Source organism: Nothoprocta perdicaria, unplaced genomic scaffold, assembly GCF_003342845.1.
Source record: "Nothoprocta perdicaria isolate Ctin4 unplaced genomic scaffold, notPer1 scaffold_9, whole genome shotgun sequence".
In the NCBI taxonomy this organism is placed as follows: domain Eukaryota; kingdom Metazoa; phylum Chordata; class Aves; order Tinamiformes; family Tinamidae; genus Nothoprocta; species Nothoprocta perdicaria.
Genome location: NW_020456198.1, coordinates 206,253 through 223,160, shown reverse-complemented (window position 1 = coordinate 223,160; position 16,908 = coordinate 206,253). Strand labels below are relative to the sequence as shown.

General features: G+C 38.8%; 1 protein-coding gene across 3 annotated transcripts in view; it reads left to right on the top strand.

Annotated features, from left to right (window-relative positions):
* CHL1 (cell adhesion molecule L1 like) overlaps positions 1–14,944 on the top strand; it is a 122,864-nt gene extending 107,920 nt beyond the window's left edge. For 2 of the 3 annotated variants that reach the window (XM_026052707.1, XM_026052706.1), the window contains 8 exons: positions 33–148; positions 317–521; positions 890–1,012; positions 2,279–2,458; positions 8,220–8,381; positions 9,078–9,209; positions 9,883–9,955; positions 12,274–14,944. In XM_026052707.1, coding sequence (XP_025908492.1) covers positions 33–148; positions 317–521; positions 890–1,012; positions 2,279–2,458; positions 8,220–8,381; positions 9,078–9,209; positions 9,883–9,955; positions 12,274–12,490 — 1,208 coding nt within the window. In that variant the 3' untranslated portion in view covers positions 12,491–14,944. The remainder of the gene's footprint in view (positions 1–32; positions 149–316; positions 522–889; positions 1,013–2,278; positions 2,459–8,219; positions 8,382–9,077; positions 9,210–9,882; positions 9,956–12,273) is intronic. The other variant, XM_026052708.1, reaches the window with a different exon arrangement.
* Positions 14,945–16,908: the final 1,964 nt, after the last annotated feature.

The following is a 16,908-nucleotide window of genomic DNA, read 5'->3' as shown; positions in this document are numbered from 1 at the left end:
ATCTTTAATATGCAGCACTTATATTTTTACAGTTCCAGATGCTGCTCCTTCCAGTGTGTCGGTGGATACTCTGAACAGCACATTGGTTAAGGTGTTCTGGTTTGGAATTCCGAGGGACAGAGTTCGTGGACATTTGAGAGGCTATAAGGTTATGAATTTCTCTTTAAATAATTGTATACCCTTTGATAAAGTATTAAGTGAGCACTCTCTGTATAATAGATTGCAGTCTCTCATTTCCAGGAAGATGAGACAAATCAAATATTGTGTCCATCCATACAAAACATAACTTGTTATAGAAATTCTCATCTCAATACAGGTCAGTTGGTGGAAAACAAGAAATATGCTGGATGGAAAAAGACATCACCCAGAGAAACACTTCCTGACCTTTGTAGGAGACAGAAACTATGGAATGATTCCTGGTCTGGAGCCCTTTAGCGAATTCCACTTAACTGTTTTGGCTTACAATGCAAAAGGAGATGGACCAGAGAGCTCTCCAGTTGTGTTTGAAACTCCAGAAGGAGGTAAGAAAAAATGGAAATTGGAAGGCATTGGATGGAAGGAACTAAATCAAAATCTTCCATGTAGCTAGGCAAGTTAATTTTGTAAAGTTAAAGTGTCATTGTAAAATCTCCTGTATTCATAAAACCATTCACTGGAAGGGACCCCTAATCCATGATGTGCTGAAGAACTGTCTTGCTTACAGAAGGCATTCGGTTGTGTATTTTTGGGAAGTGATCGGCATCTTGCTGAACACAAATGGCTAGCTGCATGGTAAACAAAATTGGAGAACACTAGGTACTGAGCTGACCTATATCTTAGCTTAACAATTATGTGTAGAGCTAGACCTCTACAGTATTCTTTTCTGTAAGTTACTGCTGGTGTTTTCCAGTCCCTGAGCAACCACGTTCTCTAAGGATATTAAACTTTGATAAGGACTCCATCACTCTCTCGTGGGGACTTCCCAGGAAGGCAAATGGTCACCTTACTGGCTACATCTTGCAATACCAGATAAGTATGTTCTTGTTTTACTTTGATTTTAGAATTCAAACAATTAGATCTTTTTTAGTTAAAGCTTACTTTAGTTTATATAAGAACAGTTATTTATATTAGATGCTAAGGAGAAAGGCTGTGTTTCAGAAATTCCTGCCATACCTGGGGCATGAGAACATGTTTCAGGAGTGTTATGTTAGCTTAGCCTGCTAGAGGGCAGGCCAAGTCCATTTTTTAAGTGCAAAGAGGTTTTTGGTGTCCTTTTACAGTCTCACACTGTTGCCATGCTCTATTCCACACTTTATACACTAATTAAATTATTTCAAATTTGCAAATGCTATTTAGTAGTGAAGGCACAAGCTGTAGGAGATTTTTAATGAAGTGAAACTCATTCAGCACAGAATGGTTTGCAGTGAGAATACTTTTGCCACATTTATTCAGATTTTCACATTATTTCAAGACAGCAAGCACCTCCTTTCTGTAAAATTCTTCAACAGAAATAAAGAGGACTGTCATGGAGTCATGGTATGCAGTAATCACATCGAGAAACAGCAAAGCTGTAGGTCCAGAGGTGTTTCTGTCATGTGTGTGGAGAGTTGAGGAGCTAGAATAAAGATTTTGAGCAGGTAAACTGAGGTAGAATGTAGTATTAATCCTAGGTTATCACAACAGCAAATGTGAAGTTTGATGACAGTTTGGGGTGTTTTGTGTGTTCTTGGAGGATGGAAGGGGCACACTGCGTGCACAATTCTGTACACTTTTATGGCCTGGTAGCAGAAGAGCCTCATACCTTTGCAGACACGGACTAGAGGCTGGACTAGATCCCTTTGGTCTCTTTTAGATGGTTATGTGCAGAGAGTGGATCCATCTCTTGGGCAGTTTGGTAGTGGCAACACCACCTTTGGCATCCAGCCATGTCAGAGCAGAGCAGAATGGCCCACCCTTGACTTGCTTGTGAAAGTTTGCAGATGTATGGAGGCAAAGTAAAAATCAATTCATATATATTTAATATTCTAAGAGGCCGTAATTTTTCACTCCCATTCAATGTATACATATCTGGAATTGAAGAGCTCTTTAAGTGCAATAATAGCTCAGCAAGTAGTTGGCTGATTGATGGAGATGAGACAAATCCCATTTAAGTGCTCCGCAAAGCAACAAGATACGCTTATTCAGACTTCCATCCTTCCTGCTGCCTGCAGAATGCCTCCCTTGAAGGAACACTCCGGACGCTTTCTCTGCCAGTAGCATTCAGCCACTGGATGTGCCTCTACTCTCTTTTATCTTGCAGTAAATGAGACGCACGAGATTGGCCCTCTGAACAACGTCACCATCAGCAACCACTCCATGCTCAGCTGGCGGCTCTCCAACCTCAGCTCCAGCACCAAGTACAAGTTCTATGTCAGGGCTTGTACAGCGAAAGGCTGCGGGAAGCCAGTCACAGAAGAAGGCCTAACGATGGCTCAAGGGAGTAAGTTAATAGGCAATATGTTTTTATGTGGAGAAGCTTTAACAATAATGGAAAAATCTATAGAGAATATTCCAGGCTTGACATTTCCTCTGTAATTAGAGGAAATAAATTTGTTTTTCTTTGCATGAGAACAATCAATGAACTTTTAATGTAGCCATGCAGCACTTCAGAGAAGAGCAGCTTATCTGACTGTTCCGTTTTGCTGTATATTGCTATGTTTCTATTCCCACCGATCAACTCTTCAAGGTCTACAAGAATCAGCAATTTGTATTTAGTTGTGAGCAGAAAATTGAAGATCTAAATAATCAGTTTGCAGTGAATTGTAAAAGTAAATTCTGCCCTTGCATATGAACATGGGAAACTCACAGCAGCATTAGTGGCAGTTAATTGGCATGGAAAATCTATATTAACATAAAGGTGACTGTAATGCATTTGATCCATTATTTTATCAAAGACTGGAAGAGATCGTTTGCAGACCGCTTATACCTCCCGCTAAAACACTGATTTGCGGTGATTTAAAGGAAAAATACAGGCAAAATACTATGACTCTTCTTTCTAATTCAGCTGAAATGACACAAACTGTACTGAGCTCAGCAAGGCTGGAAACTTGCCAGCACTGAAGAACAAGCCCTTAGCTATTAATCAGAAACCATGGCTGTAGACTTACCACAGGGAGGGAGAAAAGAATGTGATAAGCAAGAGAGTCCTGGCTTAATCATTTTTAGTGATGATAATGGTCTGTAAGAGTGTTGATACGAAATAGAAGGATTGTCTTTATTGCATAGTATCCTGTCAGGCTTTCAAACTGCAGAAGGTCTTCAGTTATTGGACTGAAGGAAAGAAGCAAGTAAAGAAAACAAGATTTAATTCATTATATCCCACCCTTGGCCAAGTTAGGACCCTGCATCTGCCACTGAGATGCCTTTAGAGTTTTCACTCTAAATTAAAACATTTTCTTTCCTTTAAAAAAAAAATGGAGTGATATGAAAAGTCCAGGTTTGTCATTTAAAATGACCCCCATAAATGACAGATTTAAAATGTGGTGCCTCTTTAAATGAAACACTGTAGTACACTGTAGTAGAGCACTCCAAGTTTCTTTGGGTTTTGATTCAGTGATTTTTATATCCAGTATATTCCATTTTAGTAGTAAAAAAATTAAAACTTTCTTTGTTCTGTTCAGGACTTTGAATAGCTTCCTTTGCAGCAATGTGGCTTTTGCAGGCTGTGCCATGGGTGCCTCAAAATTTCAAAGTACATTCTCGGGAAATCGGGGACATTTAGGCAGAAGCTATAGATTCATTCACATTTCATCACTGATATGTTTAAACTGAATTACTTTCATTTATTTGCAATTATCCCTGTTGGCATAATCTGGAATTGAAGAGTAAAGTGAAATCTTCCCTTTAGATTTATCTTTTATATTTATGTATCAGCACTAAAAAAAAGTCTGAGTGGGAAAACTTATTGTGATAATTTTACAAGCTTGTAATTTCTGTGCAACTCGTGTTGCAATGAGCTTGTAGGAGTGTGACTGGCTGAGTTCAGGGAGCCCAGGTTCTCCCAAATCAATACTACAGCTCCTGTAAGTGGGCAAATCCAACCCTTTCTTCCCTTCCTCTACAACTGCAGCATCTTCCTCAGTGAACAAACCCTTCAGATTCACTATTTTGTTGGAAGACACCTGGGTTTGGATAGTCCACACTTTACCAAAAGGTCAATAGTGATAGGAGAAGAAAATCTCTTACTCTCATCTCTGCCTTCTCTCTCCGGTGGCCAGAGCTGCAGTCTGCCCACGTGGCAAGTCCTGCCGGGCTGGTGGCCGAGTGGCCTCACCTGACCTGGCTCAGTCGCCTGCTGCCGTTTCTGCATAATCGCTTCACAGAGAAAAAACACGCTTTAATATTTGTCTCTTTAATTAAGAGTGCTCATTAATGCCCGCTGGAATTAATGACGAATACAAGCAGGCCATGCAAACATATTGAATTACAATATGAACTACTGAATCCATAGAGAAATGTTACCTATCAACCCTGCTGAAGAATTTGTAAATTGATAATATTTGATTTTGACCATTTACTGTTATTTTTATTAGATCTTGATAAATAAATATTGTGAATTTATCTTGATTTCCATCCACAGAAGTAGATATGTTGTTTTTAGAAGATGAGCCTTATCTCTAACTCTTTATTTTCAGCCGATATTTCTTAAATGACCTACAAACTAATTAATTTTCCCCTTGAAAATGTCCATTTCCCAATGATTATTAGCCCTCAGCAGGACAGCACAAAATATTGTTCTGAAGTAAGTGGGGAAAAACAAGCATTTAGTGTCAGAGCCCTTTTTAACTCAAAACTTCTTTTCTCTAGAGCTACCAGTGTATTTAGAGGATTACTGGATGCGTGTTGCCAGTTGAGATGATTAATTTGTGTCCAGAAAATTCAGGCCTCAATGAAACCTCCCCCTGGAAGAAGCCATTTGGCTGCAGCTTCCCTGGCCAGAGCTCCCCGCTTCCCCAGTGACAACTGGCACCTAATCCCCTGGGCCTTTAGAAAACCTCAGCTCGAGCGAGATGTTGTGAGACAAGGAAAAGAACCGTTTATAACACAGCATCCCCTTTTAGCTCCCTCTTGCCCCAAGCTCAGTGTAAGAGGGAAGGCGCAGCCTGCTCAGCCAGCCGTGGCTGCCCGCGGCGTTAGCAGCAAGGCCTGAGGAGGCCTCAGTACAGCTTCTGTGGCCCAGATGGTGCAAGGCTGATGGGATCTAAGTGATGTATTTCTTTTCCTATCATGGTTGGGGCTCTGCTCTGCTGCCTTGGCTTCAGCAGGGCCAGTACTTGTGAGCAGGAGGCTCCAATGCCTCCTTGGAGCTTCCTCCTGCGGAAGATGGGAGGAATAGTTGACTGCCAGCTTGGTAACCTCAACTACAAATTCTTCTCAGAAGATTTGCACTCACCAGGCTTAAGGATCTCTACAGTTTAAAATCTTCACAATTTAGCACAATTTACCTTCTGCACTGTAAAAGCCCAGAGATGAAGAGTAGTTGTGATGCGTATTTATACCCTTTTAGTAGCCAGTCAGCAAAGGAAGACGGATGAAAGTTCAGCTTTCCATTCATTGCAAGCAGATGTATTTAGACAGGCATGGTTATAAATTAAGATATTGCCCACAATTAGTATTTAGCTGTTTGGCTGCCAGCTTTTTATATAAGTATGTTTCCTAACAGATGTGCTAACTTTTGGAAAACTAACACTCTTGCAAGTCTTTGGGGGCAGTTTATATTGTTTTTCCCTTTATACCATAAGCTTCTATAAAAAATGTGTGTTCTGTCATTCTCATAAATCTTGAAGCCCAGTAGGAATATTGTAAAATTGCAGTTCAGTGTTTAATGTTCATGCTAGTCCCATGATATGGCTGATAAATAGTGGGGGAAGATGAGAAGTGCTGGTGATATGCCTTTATTACTAATGCTGCTTCTCCCCATTGTAGATTAAAAACTGAACCCAACTGCTTTCAATTTTCTGAAGCTAATTTCTGCAGCTCACTGACCTTTCAGTATATTGAGCTTTTCTTTATCTGTGTATCTTTGCTTTTATTTTTCAGGAGTCTGCACAGCTTTTTCTATTGCAGCCACCACCCTTTCCCCCATTAGCAATGCCTTTTCTTCTATAGGTACTTGATTGCATAACGCAGACCAGAAAGAAATTGCATGGAAGGAATGCTCCTAATTACTCACCACTGGACACACATACTGAGTGCTTAAGTCTCAGAGAAAAAAAAAAAATCTGTTTAGTGTTTTGTGGTAGTAAACATTTAACAACCCAGAGAGCTGCTGGTTCGAGGGATATCGAGTTAGGCTGCTAAGGCAACATCTCATGGAAAATGTATCCCTGATCCAGCCAGGCCCTGAAGTGAGTGCTCAGTAAAGTGGAGGAATCACCTGGCAAGCGAGGGGTGTTTCTCAGCTGCACCAGTTCCCTGTTCCTGCTCATGCAAGTAGCTGAACCTTCAAAAACAAGTGTCTGGTGCAGGCTGGAATTCAATAGGTGAAATGCCCTAGCCGGTTAAGTTGGTTTAACCAAATGCACAGCAAACAGCAGCTATGGGGCTACGTTGAACTCAGGGTAACATGTTTTGCTTATGGAGAATTCAGTGAACCCAGTGACACCTCTGTTGTGTGCAAATTGGACTGTGTGATGATCAGGTGTGCTTGGCATGCGTAAGTGTTTGGTGCATAATGAGACTGAAGTTCACATTAAGTCTTGTTACTTTATGGATAGTGTTTCAATTAAATGCATTTTTCTGATGTCTTGATTTTAGAAAATGTAATTAAAATATACCTGTTGTATCCTGTTCCTTAATTTGTTGTTTGATTAAAAATTATAGCTCATTTTCACATACCTCACTTCACATACCTCACAGCAAAAGCCACAAATAGATGGATTAATTTATGCTAATACACTGTGCTTCAGTATCAGCAGTATTTCAGCTGTATATGTTCTCTCTGATTCCTGATGGTCTACTAATTTAAATGCTCATTGTATGTATAGTTGCCTTGGAAAACTTATCATGTGTGGCTTCTTTGATTGTGCCTGCATTGGTCTTAATCTTTTTTTCTTTTTTTTTCCCCTCCTTCAGCTGTCAACTAAGCCTTAATCTCTCAAAGCTTCTCGCTTTGCTTGTTTACTATTTTCGGTGTTAATGAGTGCTGTTTTGCCAGGAGAGCTCACTGGTCGAGCAGTTTCCAAATTATACTGTATGCTCAATGCTTTAGCTAAGAGACTTCAAGAAGATGGCTAGATAAATCAGGCAAATTAACAACTGAACACAATTAAAGAGTCACATTTATTAACACTATCTTCTACAGTTTGTTTCCTACCATGGAAGGTAAATGCACTCTTACAGTGGATGCTGTACCCATTGGGAAAGCAAAGAAATCCCTCCTATGAGCAAGCAATTCTGAATTTAGTTGTATGCACAGACTTATGTTGTTTTTGGGGTGATTTCTAGCATATAGAGATGTCCTATTACTGTTACCCATAAATTCTGTTTTTTAAAAGCATATTTAATGCCCTACAGTCTTACTGCAGACAATTACAGTAGGAGAACACAAGTCAAAAGACTCTAAAATTAGACCTATTGGAATCTCTCTTCTACCTCCTAATCAAATATTAAATTCATAAAGAATATTTAAATACCTGAATATCCATTTAAAAGAAATCTTCAGTTCTACAGACAGACATTGTAGAATTTAAAAGGATATTGGACATAACTATCAGGAGAGAAATGGGTATAAATCCCAATGTTATTTTATTCTGTGAGACGTACAAGAGTCCATTTCTAGATAACAAGCTGTCTGTTCTTCCCTGCTGAGTTCAGTTCAATGGGAGAAGCATCAAACCACAGATTATCTATACAAAGCAAGTCCTTTTTCAAGTTGTAATTTTTTTTTAAAGCATGCGTTAGTTAAAGCAGATCCATAATCCCCTCTCATTGTTAACTCTCATCCTGGGAAGGGTACAACAGCCTTCATAAACATCAGGATTATTTTGGCCTGCTGTTTATTTTATCTGATAGAATATTAAATGAGGGAGTGTTTTTTATTTTACTCTCTGCTTTTAAAAATCAGACTCTTATCTGATGACAAATGTTAAACATATCCTTGTGTGTCATATTTTTGTCTTTAGATTGTTTGTAACTGTGCATGTCACAGACCTTTGTTCAATGACTAAAATTAACATTACTTGAATATGTGCATTTCATAGGTAAAGGGATCGGCAAGATTTCAGAAGCAATAAACCCCACCCAAAAGTTTCACCCCATTGAGGCACTTGAGCCTGGAACTGAATATACAGTTCGTCTAGTGACTAAGAATTGGGTTGATAACAATAGCATTTTTGAAGATGTAATTGAGACGAGGGGGAGAGGTGAGAAATGAAACCCTTCAAGGTGGTAAAGATTTATTTTGAATGTAAATAAATGTTGAGGTTATGTATTTTGATGTGCCCTGGCAGTATAAACTTAAATATCAAAGTCATAAAATAGGAATTTGCTCTGTGATTTTAAGTTCCCTCTTGCAGCTGAATGCCATCAGAGCATAAGTGCATCCATGGTTCTCAGTGAGATCTTACACTTTACTTGATACACAGTAACCTGGAACAATTAGAGACATTTACTGAACATAGTTTTACCTCCTGTGTGGTTTTGAAAGGGTAGTTTTGTGATATAATCCATGTTAAATGTGCTAGTTAAGTGGTTTGCATGTATCAGGTGCACTTTTAACTTCATCTCTTTCACAAAACTGCTTTTGCATGAGCAGCTTAACAATGCCCTGTTCAGCTTTCCTAGTTGGCATTAATCCTTTGAGTCAAATACTCTTTTAGTATTTCTTTTCCAAAACGTCTATATTGTGCCTAGTAGACGCTGTAGTCACCTTTGGTCTAAAAATGTCAGACTTGGAAATATTTCTGTCTTGTATTTCTTTAAATTGAGCACAGTATTTAGCGACAGTGATTCAATTAAAATTCAGTGAAGAAAATGTTAAGTACTTATTTTATGGAAAGGTGATGCCATTTTCATCTGGCTAATTTTCCTCTTTTTACTTTTCTCCTATTTTTGCAAAGCTTATGCTGGCATTTATGATGGAATTTCCACCCAGGGGTGGTTTATTGGACTGATGTGTGCCATCGCCTTGCTCACCTTGCTGCTGCTAACTGTTTGCTTTGTCAGAAGAAATAAAGGAGGAAAATACTCAGGTAAATGAATTCATTGTCATTTTGCTATGTTCACATGTTAATAACAAGCATTCTTCAGACTTCTGTCTCTGGAGGCTGCAAAGCCACAGGCAGAAACACCCAATTAGGATCTGTAGCTTTTGATAAATATCCACAGAGTGATTTCTAATGAACACAGGCAAATCTGTGCTCTCTGGGTGAGAGAGAGTGCTGGGGGCTGGTAAGAGATCTAGCCCAGGTCTTGGATACTGCTTGCTCCATCTTTTGGCATTTAATATACCGTAGAGTCAAGGTCCTTCCTTCTCAGAAGCACTTCTGAGCCTCTTGTCAAGGACCACTTGCATGCGCCCCTTCCAAAAAATCATTGCTACCCCATGTAATAACTGGCATGTGCTTCCAGCTGTAGCCAAATTGCATAACAAATGCATGTGACACTAAAAGAATTGCTACAATTTTCAAAGCAATAACTAAGACTTTGTATAATGCTTGCTGAATCTCTTAGAAATTAGGAAATAAGCACTCAGTGAAAATATGCTCTTTGAGTGCAGTAGGACATTTAGGGAAAGTGGTCCTCTTCCAGAGGGAGCTGTCGTTAATGACTGCCTCAGTTTCTCCACTTCCCTTTTCACCTGCAAAAAGAAGAGTCCATGACAGAACATGGCATACAGATCTGTGCTTTATTTTATTTGTACAGTGAAAGAAAAAGAAGATTTGCATCCAGATCCTGAAGCTCAATCAATAAAAGATGAAATCTTTGGGGAATATAGGTAAATAGGACTTGCTTTAACAACCGTTTTTGTTTGTTGGTTTTTTTTTTTTTTTTTTTTTCCCATTTCTGGATGTCATCGCCAGTTTTCTTTTTGGACATTTTGTAGCACGCAAGTAACGCTATTTTTTTCATTTTCAAAGCAAACCTCACTGGAGTGGATGATAGTAGGAATATACAGGTATATCCAGTATACTTAAATCCACCCAAGTTGGGATATAAATAAATGTTGGGTTTACTGGTTCATATTTTTCACATGCTTTTTATTTAGCTTTGTATGAATAATGTAAATATATTTGATAATTTGGGGTCCTGGTCTGATATCCGCAGAAGTCTATTGAAAGTTTAAAAAACAGAGATGGCAAAAAAAGAATACTCGCTACAGAAGTTTCTGTATGAGAACTGAAATAATTACTTTGCTTTAAAATAAAATTTACGGTAATATATTACTGTGGTATGGAGTAACATAAGTAACATGCATCATTATGTGACCTATACTGGAAAACCGGTGTAGCTGTCCTTAAAAGTTTCTGGAAAAACAAATCTACTTATATACTACATTATTTGTACTGGAGTAGGGTTTTTTTCTGCATAATTTCACCTTTATTTAATCTTTAATGCTTTCTAATGGGACAAATATTTAGAAAGGTAAGAAAGTCCTGAGGTTAACTTTCACCCCCTACCCCTAAATCCAAACTTTTTTTTTTTAGAGAGAAAAGTTCTCTAAGTCAAAAAAAAAAAAAAAAAAAAAAAAAAAGTTTTTTTTTTTACTTTTCTGCCATGTGCGGAAAAGTAAAAATTAATAATAAATATTCTGAATGTATTAATATGTGTTACTGGTTAGATATTGAAGAAGTAAACTTTGGGCATGTTTTTCTCTCCTTTTTTTTTCCTTAAATAACATTACCAAAACTTTGGTACAGAATTGGTATTAACAAGGATTGTAGTCATATAATTGCACATCTAGTCTAGAGCCCTAATATAGGGGTTATTTATAGATTTGTAGTTGACTTTCCCACTTCCTTTTGTATGTGATATTTTTCCTTTCCTTGATAGATAGAAAAATGTTTAAAAACACTGGCACATCCTGATGTTTTCTCTTACCTTCCACCCCTTGAAGCCACAGAGAGGCTTTAAGTAGTAATTTCACAGGAGCGGGCTGCAGAGGAGTATGTGATGCTGTAGCCATCTGCTCAGCTGCGAGCTGCTGACCATGGGCAACTCCAACCGTGCACGAAATGCTGAAATGTCAGAGCACTGGTCTAAGGGGGACATACGACCATACCTAATTGAGGGCCCTAAAGTAGTCTGAGGCATTTATGTAGAGCTCAGATAGGCTTCCCAGGCATTTTTTATGGAATAAGTTGATGCTCTGCCAAGTCTGGGTCCACAGGAGGTTGAAAATGGCCATGGGTGCAGGTGGTTTTGTTTGCTTCTCTAGAAATAAGTAAAGGTCACCCAAGTTCCACGTTCAAGCAGAAGGTAGACGACTTTGAGTCTTCTGCATTGACTGTAGAGGGAATGTCTAATGGACTTGCCTGAGTTTATTTCATTCTAGTTGTCGGTTTGTCCATTTCCTTTGAAGTGCTATTGCACATGTGCTGCATATTAGCAGATAGAATACTCTGAAGTTTTACAATGGAAATTCTGCATTATTCTTCCCTTTTTCACTCCTTTATCAGAGAGAAACTCAGTTAGTTACAGTGAGATAACACACCAGGGGAACAGAAGAAAAAAAAAATAGGAAAAAAAAGCCCACTTTGTTCTTTCCCTAAAATCAAATAAATGCTCACAAAGCAGTAAGATATTACCTCCAGTTTATGCTTCATTCCATAACTGATGAACCTCAGTTCATCCACCCACTTCAAAAAGAAAATGCAACAAATAAGCCCTGAAAATTGCTCACTGCTTGTAAAATGCAAATGCCTCTTTTGGTGAGGTACAAGAGGCTTGAACTAGGCTCTGCTCCCTGGAATAGATCCCTTAAATCCTTCCCTTCCCTTTTTATTTTCTGTCCTGCTTTATTCTTTCAAACAGAAAGCAGAATACAAGAGTTATTTTCAGTAGGGTTTCCCATTTGAGCCAGTTTTGTGAAGCACAGACTGATGTAGGTAGAAAATTCAGGCAGCACCTAGTCAAGGCGGATGAGCTGCCTGTCCCGAGCAGGAAGCAAATGCTCAGGCTATGGTGGATGTAGAACCCTTGTAGAAAATGTCTCATTTATTCCTCCCTGGTCCTGGTTTTCCTCATTATAAAAGAGCCGTTTCTGTGCTTGCAATAAAAGCTGGATTTTTGGAAAGATGTTTCTTTGTTTTGTAGTGACAGCGATGAAAAGCCACTGAAAGGCAGCCACCAGTCAATAAATGGGGACATTAAAGCCACCGGAAGTGCTGATAGTCTGGTAGATTATGGAGAAGGGGAGCACGGGATGTTCAATGAAGATGGTTCATTTATTGGCGCTTATTCTGGATCTAAGGAAAAAGGATCAGTTGAAAGCAATGGGAGTTCTACAGCAACTTTTCCTCTCCATGCATAAAATATTCATTTCTAATTGTGATATTTATCCTGACTAGTACTCCACAATGATTGGAAATAGGTGATTGCTGAATGAGTCAGCCAGGAACCCAACATCCAGGTAATATGAAAATAAGTCACTGCCACTAAAAGATGTTTTTTTAAGACTTTTCCACCCTAATTGTTTGAGTCTTGTCTTCTAACGAAAACCAGTTGAATCACTCCTTATTATACAAAATATGTCACTCAGTTTTACCAAAACACAGTTTCTTGGTGTTACATATGTATAGTTGCTTGCTACTCTGTTTGTTTCTTAGTTTTGGGATATGTTTCTCTGTAAAATATTTCTTTTCTTGTGTGACTGTTGTCACTTTGTACATACTTTTATACCCATTATTCCCTCATATATAACGACCTCAGCCATGGAAAAGTTAAACCATCACCAAAAAAAAAAAAGGTAAAAAGACAGGTAGCTCTACCAAGTGACACAGTCTTGCTGTGTCAATGCTGCTGAGGAAAAACATAATTTTAAATATTGGAGAAATATACGCTATGTATTATTTAATTTTTCATGAAGAAAAAACATTATTTGCTTCAGATGCTCTGAAAATTTCTTAGTGGTTACAGCTGACTGCAATTACCATTACTTAGAGATGCAACTTTATGCGTGGAAAATTTACTCTCAAAAGATAAAGTTGAGATCATGTGTATGAATCTTCTGTCCAGTAGCTGGCACTATTTCCTTAAATAAAGAAAGCTACAGTAACTTTCCTGTGGCAAGGTAAAACAGGGTTCCCATCTGACCATCATTAAAAAGAATTTTAATTTGATTTCCTGAATTTCTGCAAGCTGCATTTCTAAGCATAGGCTTTTTGCCTGTCTCATATCTGTATATTTGTGTGCTAGCATACATTTCATGGAGGCACTGTACATATGCTATTAATATTGACACAATTTAAAATCAGCCTTGTTTTATGAGTCATGATGCTAGCATGAGTCTGTATAGTTGTGTAGGAATAGGATTGCTTCTCATTGTGAGCTTGAACCAGCAAAACTAGTTTTCAGAAAGTGGAGTCGTGTAAGCCCGTCATAGGAATCTTTCTTCTTTCTAATATCACATAAATACATCTACCTGACTGTTAAGAGATCGTTTATTTTCAACCTTTTTGTTGTTAAATAAAATCAAAAGCAAAGAGGAAATATTACGGTATATTTTGGGTTATATTTGGTTTGCTGGATGCAGGTTTAAATCTCTGCTGCAGTTGTCTTTGCCTGTTGTGCTGTGAACACAGTGAACGCAGCAAAGGTGACCTCTGTTACCAGCACGTTTTTGTCTTTTAGTGTTTGGATCTCCTGGTTATCTGTAAGATGGCTTATGTTTTGATATCTCTTTCTTTGATTAGAGTATTAATGCTACTTCATTTCTTCCACTTACAATTTTTTTGAACACTGTTGTGAGAAAACTAGTTACTGTAGGAAGAATATGTCCTAAAAGCCATTTATATCCTGGTAGTAATTAGGCAAATAGTTCCGTCATGGTCTCTGTAACTTCCATGAAAGAAGGAGTAGAAGTAACAATTGCTCCCATTAAGAGTTTACAGATAACACCTAAAATTAAAAGTCTATTAGTTGCACATATAAATGCACTTTGTTACACATAGAAAGGCCATGATTTATAAGTAGCTACCCTTAAGTTTGTGCTCTCGGAGAGTTGTCCTCTCTGAAGTGGTTGAATTCTCAAAAGTACTCAATGATTTCTGAAAATAATAAGTCTTTGGTGCTGGATGCTTTTGAAAAGCTGTTCCTCTTTTATATTTTCACTCGTAATGACCTTGTCTGTAGCCTCTCTTTGGAAAAAGCAAATCCCCAGACCCCGGCGAGGCTGTGTGGATGAGTAGGAGTGGATCTGTGTGGATCTGCCCGGAGTCAAAAATAGTCCTGCTCCATGTCAGTGGCCTCCGTGATGTGAAGGATTTGACAGTCATTCATTCTTTATTACATATAAAGTTTTATTTTCTGCATTTCACTTAAACTGAATGCTGAAAAAGTCCAAAGTCATCTTCATTTAGAAAAAGAAGCGAGGTAGTAAATTGGAGGGATGTGAAAATTGGCATCTTGTCAGCAGAGACGGATTTTTCCACCAGGATCATTATCTGCTGACTCTTGCCTGCCATAACCTGAAAGAGATAAAGACCAAGAACTGATTAGACTTGTGCCAACCTTTGTTGCAAGCTTCACCCTATTTTTAATATATTTCCTTTAGGAATCGTCTGCCCTCACATGTGCTACTGCATGTTGATTACAGGCGAGTTTTGTTCTGTTTTCCCAGTCATTTTTATTGGAATGTTTTTATTTTAAATGGAGATAACTCCACTGTCTGACTCCTCTTAAATATTAAAGCTAATCCCTGAATCATATATCTCCACCACACTGAGGACCTCTGATGACGAGAGGAGGGTCAGTTCAGCTTTCTCCAGTTGCTGGAGAAAGAAATCCCCAGCCAGCATCTATCCAACGCAAAGCCCCTTCATGCTTTCCAAGGGGTGATGGATTTTCTCCCAACGCCAGCAAGGGCACAGACCCTCTCAAATAGCCCCTGTGGGGACAGGGAGAGACAAGGAACAAAACTGTCAGGTCCCCCAAAGCCGTGAAGAGCCAGGCAGGGTTGTGCTCTCTCCAAAGCCACCTTGTCCCCACCACAGCCCCACGGCTGGTGGGCCCAGCAGCGACTCAGCATTTGCCTCGGGTTTGGGTTGCTCCTCGTCCCCGAAAACACCTTGTTAAACAGATGCAAATTTCAAATCATATCAGCGAGTGTCAAGCTATCGAATAATGAATAAATCCCCTGTGCTTTCACTTGCTCCGGTGCTGCTAAGAGATGTTTACGACATTCCTGTGATGTGCTACTCATCTGTGCCGGTATGAGTGCTTTTTCTATTAAAATTTTAATTCAGACCCTTAAATCTTAATGTTAGTGTTTCATTATGCCTCAGGGTCTAAAAATCAGGCAGTGACAAAAAGATGTGCAATGCAGTTTTTACAGTGTGCACTGACTTTTGAGGAATTTGCCCAATAAATATTAAATTAATGGCTACAGCTCCTCGGGAATCTAACTCACATGAGCTTTCTTCTCTTTCTCACTCATTTCTTTCTTTTTCTTTTTTCTTTTTTTTTCCCCTCCTTTGAGGTTTGTATTTTATTTTTTAAGGGTGCCACTCATATAGCGTATCTTGAAAAGTGCAGGCCACTAATACTTTTTAGGAGATTTGCTTTCAAAAGTAAACTAACACTTTAAGCTTACAGTTTCTGAAGCAGTTGGTTGTTGGCAGTAGATGGTCTGTGTTTTCTTTTTAGGGCAATGTATTGCAGGTGAGAGGCAGTATGGATGTGTAGATTGAATTAAAAGTATCGATACTAACTGTACCACAACTTTGAAATAGTCCCTTAATCAAATAACTTTCTTATGCTGTCTGGGAGCATTTATTAAGTTTAGCTGATGGAAATCTGTAGTGATTTCCTTCATTAGTAGCTACCCTGGAACGGATAATCGCATGAGGAAGGGCCTGTGCTGCCGCTGCCGCAGTGTGAGCGCGCGGGAACCGGTCGTGCTCCGGTCCCTCTGCTCCTGCTGCCAATTCACTTGCGCCAATGGCGAGAGGGTTGGAGCATGAATTCAGATTGGTTGGGTTTTATGTTCAGATTTGGTTACTTTGTGGTGCAACGTGTTGCTATCTTTGCTGCCAGTATGAATGCAAGAGGGGAAATGGCATTTTTGGAGTTGGTGTCTCCGTGGACCCGGTGGAATTTGGCCCAGTGACTGGGAGCAGATCCCTGGCACTGTGGGAGCACCAGGATGGGAAGGTGGGAGTGAATGTCACTCCTGCAGAAGGGGCTGAGGTTTTCACTGTGCATGTGGATACATACATGTATAAGTATCATAAATAACTTCTCTGTTTTAAGTATTTCCAATTATTATATCATTTAATGATTTATGATACTTATTTGGTTGTGGTCTTACTACACAAAATTTAACAAGTTGCTCTTTTTCTGAAAACTGCTTCCATTGACCAAACGGGTCACATCCATCGCGTGAGAGATTTTAATAGAAATATTCAGGATGACATTCTTTTTGAAATGAAAACAAATACTAGCACAATCTTTCTGTACAAGAATTTTTTTTTTTACAATAATTCCTCATGTAGTTTTATAAACAAGAGAATGAATTCAGTAATCCTCATGCACTTCTGAAAGGAAATCTCATCGTAATCTGTTTTGTAGTCATTGCTTTGCAAATGAGTGGTTAGCCTAGATTATTTTAAATACCTGTAAGAATGGATGTACAAAAAAGGAAATTTTTCTTCATGACAAGAATTTTTTCAATTCATTTAACAAAGTATCAAGTCCTCAAATGCATCTCTTAAAATGTTAGTGTTTCAAAAT